We start from the raw sequence: 4,449 nt of genomic DNA on the forward strand, positions 1-4,449 counted from the left end.
TTTCACTTGCTGGAAGTTATACCCATTCAAGCATTAAAAGCAGTTCATTCTGAAGGGTGAAGCGGAGGAGAGATGGGAGACAGTCCGGATGAAACCACCGCATTAATTAAAAACAAACCAGCTCGACTCAGGTGACTCAATCGTTCATTTGTCCTTGTTTGTTTTTGATGTATGATGTCTCAATCCAACTTTATTTTATGGGTTTCGTGCATTCATTCAACTGTTTTTACTTTCTAGAAATGGAAAGCTCTTCCTTGCGGTGTTTTCAGCTGTTCTGGGCAATTTCAATTTTGGGTATGCCTTAGTGTTCCCCTCCCCTGTCATCCCCCAGCTTCAAAAGGGTGATGACCCTCGGCTACAAATTGACACCCATCAGATATCATGGTTTGGTGTAAGATCATTAATGTGTCTAAAGATATGGTTTTTACATACAGTAAAAGTACATATTTGTAACTAGTTTCTCTTCTGTTTATTAGTCAATTTTTACCCTTGGAGCTGCCTTAGGGGGTGTTAGTGCCATGTTTCTGACTGACAGAGTTGGGAGAAAAATAAGCATCATGTTGTCAGGAATACCATCTGTTGTAGGTCTCCTTGTGATGGGGGCCGCACAAAACTTTTGGATGTTATTATGGGGCCGATTTCTGACTGGCATCGCTGGTGGTATCACTGCTGGATCTATTCCTGTAAGTTTTCTGTTAGTCTATCTTGTTTATAAAGATATCAATATTAATTCTACAGCGCCACTCCAAAAAGTAATTTTTTTTGTGAGTTTTCAGTCTGATTTTAAATCTTATGAGATAAAATGCTGGATGGCATTTATTAATGATAATATTCTCAATAAGCATGTCTGTTGGCTGCATGCAAGAACAATTTTATTTAACATTTTATTTTAAAATATTCAATTTATGAACAAATGAGAACTGAATGAATCATTCAACTCCCAGAGACTTAAATGTGTGAGTTATTTCTGCAGGTTTTAATAAGGGTCTTAAATCAGAGCAGAAAGTATTAAATTGATAAAACCATGGCATTAAATGTTGATTGCATTGCTTAAAATGTATCTCTTTCTGCAGTATTTTTCCCTTTCTTTCTAATATAAATATATAAACATCTTGAGATTTAAAATAAAGAAAATAAGTTTTGTTTTGTGAAAAATTTAGTTTGTTTAAATCTATCTAAATTGTAAGTTGCTTTGGATAAATGAATAAATGTAAATGTAATTAGCTAAATCCATGAGATCTGATTCCCTTACTGACTGCATGTTTGTGTGACGTGTTGTCAGATATAGCCTACATATAAGAATTTCATTGTAACATATGGGATTTTGATTAAAGAATCATCATAATACATTAGCGGTTGCAGTTTTGTGCCTAATGGATCTCATTAACATCAGCTGATATCTTTTTACACAGGTGTATGTGTCAGAGATTTCACACCCGTCTGTGAGGGGTGCGCTGGGTTCATGTCCTCAGATCACAGCTGTCTTTGGAAGTCTGGCACTTTACGCTTTTGGTGAGAGAGCTAATATTTCTCGGGTTGTTTTGGGTGTATGATGAAACACACTTTCTCCATCACATTCAAGAATTTCCAAGCATTTTTCAGATACATTATCCTATATGTCCTTTAGAATTATGGTATTTTATCTTCTCTCTCCAGGCTTGGTTTTGCCGTGGAGGTGGCTGGCTGTGGCTGGAGAGATCCCTGTCGTTATCATGATGCTTTTGCTTTGCTTCATGCCGACTTCCCCACGTTACCACATAATGAAAGGAAACAGAGAAAGAGCAGTTAAATCACTAGAATGGCTCAGAGGCCCCGATTCTGATTACATGACCGAGTTCAGTAAGATTGAGCGCAGTATCAATTCTCAGGTAAAAGGATTACATCATGTTATCAGGGAGGTTTGCCATAGCATTAAAAGGTCATGCAGATAGAATTCAATAAGAGAAAATAGGATCAATTGTATTTCACAGATTTTTAAATCAGATTTTTTTTGTTGCATATTAATATAGCATGACTTATATCCTATTTCAAAGATGTTGGTAGTTTGCTGCAGTATTGCAGGGGGTTGCCAAATATTACTTGGAATAAAATAAAAATGTAAATATGCATTATCTAAAAATAGAATATTTAATGACTTGAATGTTCTCTCCAACAGGGGGTTCAATGGAGTGATCTTAAAAAACCTTCATACTATAAACCAATACTGATATCAGTCGTCATGAGATTCCTGCAGCAGATGACTGGTATAACCCCAATTCTGGTATATCTGGAGCCCATCTTCCAATTGACAGCTATATCACTGGTATGTCTCAAAGATTCATTCACCCTCACTGTGAAATACCTGAAAGCACATTTATCCATCTAAACAATTATATTTTTTCATTGCCATTCAGGAACCGAAATATGACGCGGCATTAGTGGGAGCTGTAAGATTGATGTCTGTTGCTATTGCAGCCAGTTTGATGGACAAAGCAGGTCGAAAAGCTCTACTGTTCACCTCAGGTTTGTGTAGAATTAACAATAAAAGTATTACAGTATATTTGGTAAATGTAATTGCTCGGAAAAAATACCTAAAACACAGTCATCTTTTATTCCTTCAGGATTTTTGATGTATCTAGCCACGCTTTCAATGACTATGTACACTCACAAAGCACCATGCAGCCATGTCAATCTTACTGTAACTGAGGGCTTGAAGAGCACTTATGGAGGCTTAACAGGCCCTGCGTTCGATCCAATAACTCTTATTCCTCTAATAAGCTCTATGGTCATCATATTTGGTGAGTTTCACTTTGACTTACTGTAAAATGTTTTTGTGGATCTCATAAATGACAAATAAGGAACCTGTTGATTATTACGACACTTCAGTTAGAATGAATAAAGTGACACATAAAAATGGTGAAATGGCTTAAAATTGATTTTTTTTTTTAAATAGAGAAACAATCATTTTGGCAACAGTAGTGGATTACATCACTTTTAGAAATAGTTCTAGTTTTATTTCCTCTTGTAAAATAACATAACGTCACTGAAATCTCCCATGCAGGTTATGCTATGGGTTGGGGTCCAATCACATGGCTGCTAATGTCAGAGATTCTACCTTTGGGTGCACGTGGTGTAGCATCGGGTTTGTGCGTTGGTGTAAGCTGGATCACAGCCTTTGTTCTGACACAACTCTTCATGCATGTGGTGGTGAGCTAATGTTCTTTTTAACAGATTGAAACAGGAATTGGAAAAACACCTATCTTTTACTTACCTAATAGCACATAATACATGATCACTGAAAGATAATACAAGCTTCTCTTGAGAATACTCATGTTATACATGATTATGTTTCTTCCGATTTTTTTTTCTTTCTGATGGTTTCATTTTCTATTATTTTTCATATACACAGTTGTGCAAGCTTTTCCTAAGTATAGCTATAAAACGCAAACTTGATAACATATATCTTTTCATATAGGAGGCCTATGGACTCTTTGCACCTTTCCTGTTCTTCTCTGTCATCTCTGTAGTGAATATAATTTTCACTGCTAAATGTGTGCCAGAAACTAAAGGCCGGACTCTGGAGGAGATAGAGAACTTTTTCAGGACTGGCCGAACCTTCACCATTATTGATTCTTGAAATGTCCATTTTGGACTTAGTGGCAATGCTGTGGCACTATTTAATCTACAGAGCCATGACAAAAGAAATGATGTTTTACTCAAGATGTGAATGTGATGAGATAAAAGGACTGGGTGATGCTAAATAATACACATATTATGTATATTTAGATATATGAGCTACATAATGGCTTTATGAATGTTACTCTGATGTAAATACATTAATATGTAAAATATGTTCAATGTACATTTATTATAAGGATGTACTACTGTATATGAGTGCACACTCATGTAAAGTATATCAATAAATGTTTGTATGTATATACTGAATATATAAGTTCTCTATCATTCTCTCAGTTATATGAACATGTGACTGGACACTTCACTTCTCTTTCATTGTTCCGCATTGTTTTTATCAGTGTGACCATGACCAAACTAAACCTATATTGCACAAAATGTGTTTGTCCAGGAACAAAAGTACAATGACACAGAGAAGTTCCTATGGGTGTGGACCATTTAGAATTGAGCAAGACTTCAGCTAAATAAATTCTGGCCTTTGTCATGTGCTGATACATACATAAAGATTTTTGATCATTAACTGTTTATCACTTGTACTTAATGTTATAGTTAAAATAATTATCTATTATTTATATTTACAGTTTTTTTTTCAAAACATTAAATTATTATCCAACCTCCTTACCAATTCATTATATATGCTTTCTTATCAGTAAGCATATTAATTAAACAAAACTTTTCAGTTTGAAAGAGAACAATGTTTCATTTCATAAACAGGATTGATTAGATTCATATAGTATGATGCCGCAGTGCTTCCTGTCAGTCAACACTAAACCAATG

At 35.2% G+C, this 4,449-nt stretch overlaps 1 protein-coding gene across 1 annotated transcript; it reads left to right on the plus strand.

Moving 5' to 3' along the window:
• Nucleotides 1-3,931, plus strand: LOC132097999 (solute carrier family 2, facilitated glucose transporter member 6-like). The gene is made up of 10 exons (XM_059504066.1): nt 1-131; nt 238-391; nt 477-683; nt 1,413-1,512; nt 1,657-1,868; nt 2,156-2,302; nt 2,394-2,502; nt 2,601-2,777; nt 3,041-3,186; nt 3,455-3,931. Exons 1-10 carry the CDS (start codon nt 73-75, stop codon nt 3,614-3,616), a joined length of 1,473 nt encoding a protein of 490 aa, XP_059360049.1. The 5' UTR covers nt 1-72; the 3' UTR covers nt 3,617-3,931.
• Nucleotides 3,932-4,449: the final 518 nt, after the last annotated feature.

Source organism: Carassius carassius, chromosome 21 (assembly GCF_963082965.1).
Source record: "Carassius carassius chromosome 21, fCarCar2.1, whole genome shotgun sequence".
Taxonomy (NCBI): Eukaryota; Metazoa; Chordata; class Actinopteri; order Cypriniformes; family Cyprinidae; genus Carassius; species Carassius carassius.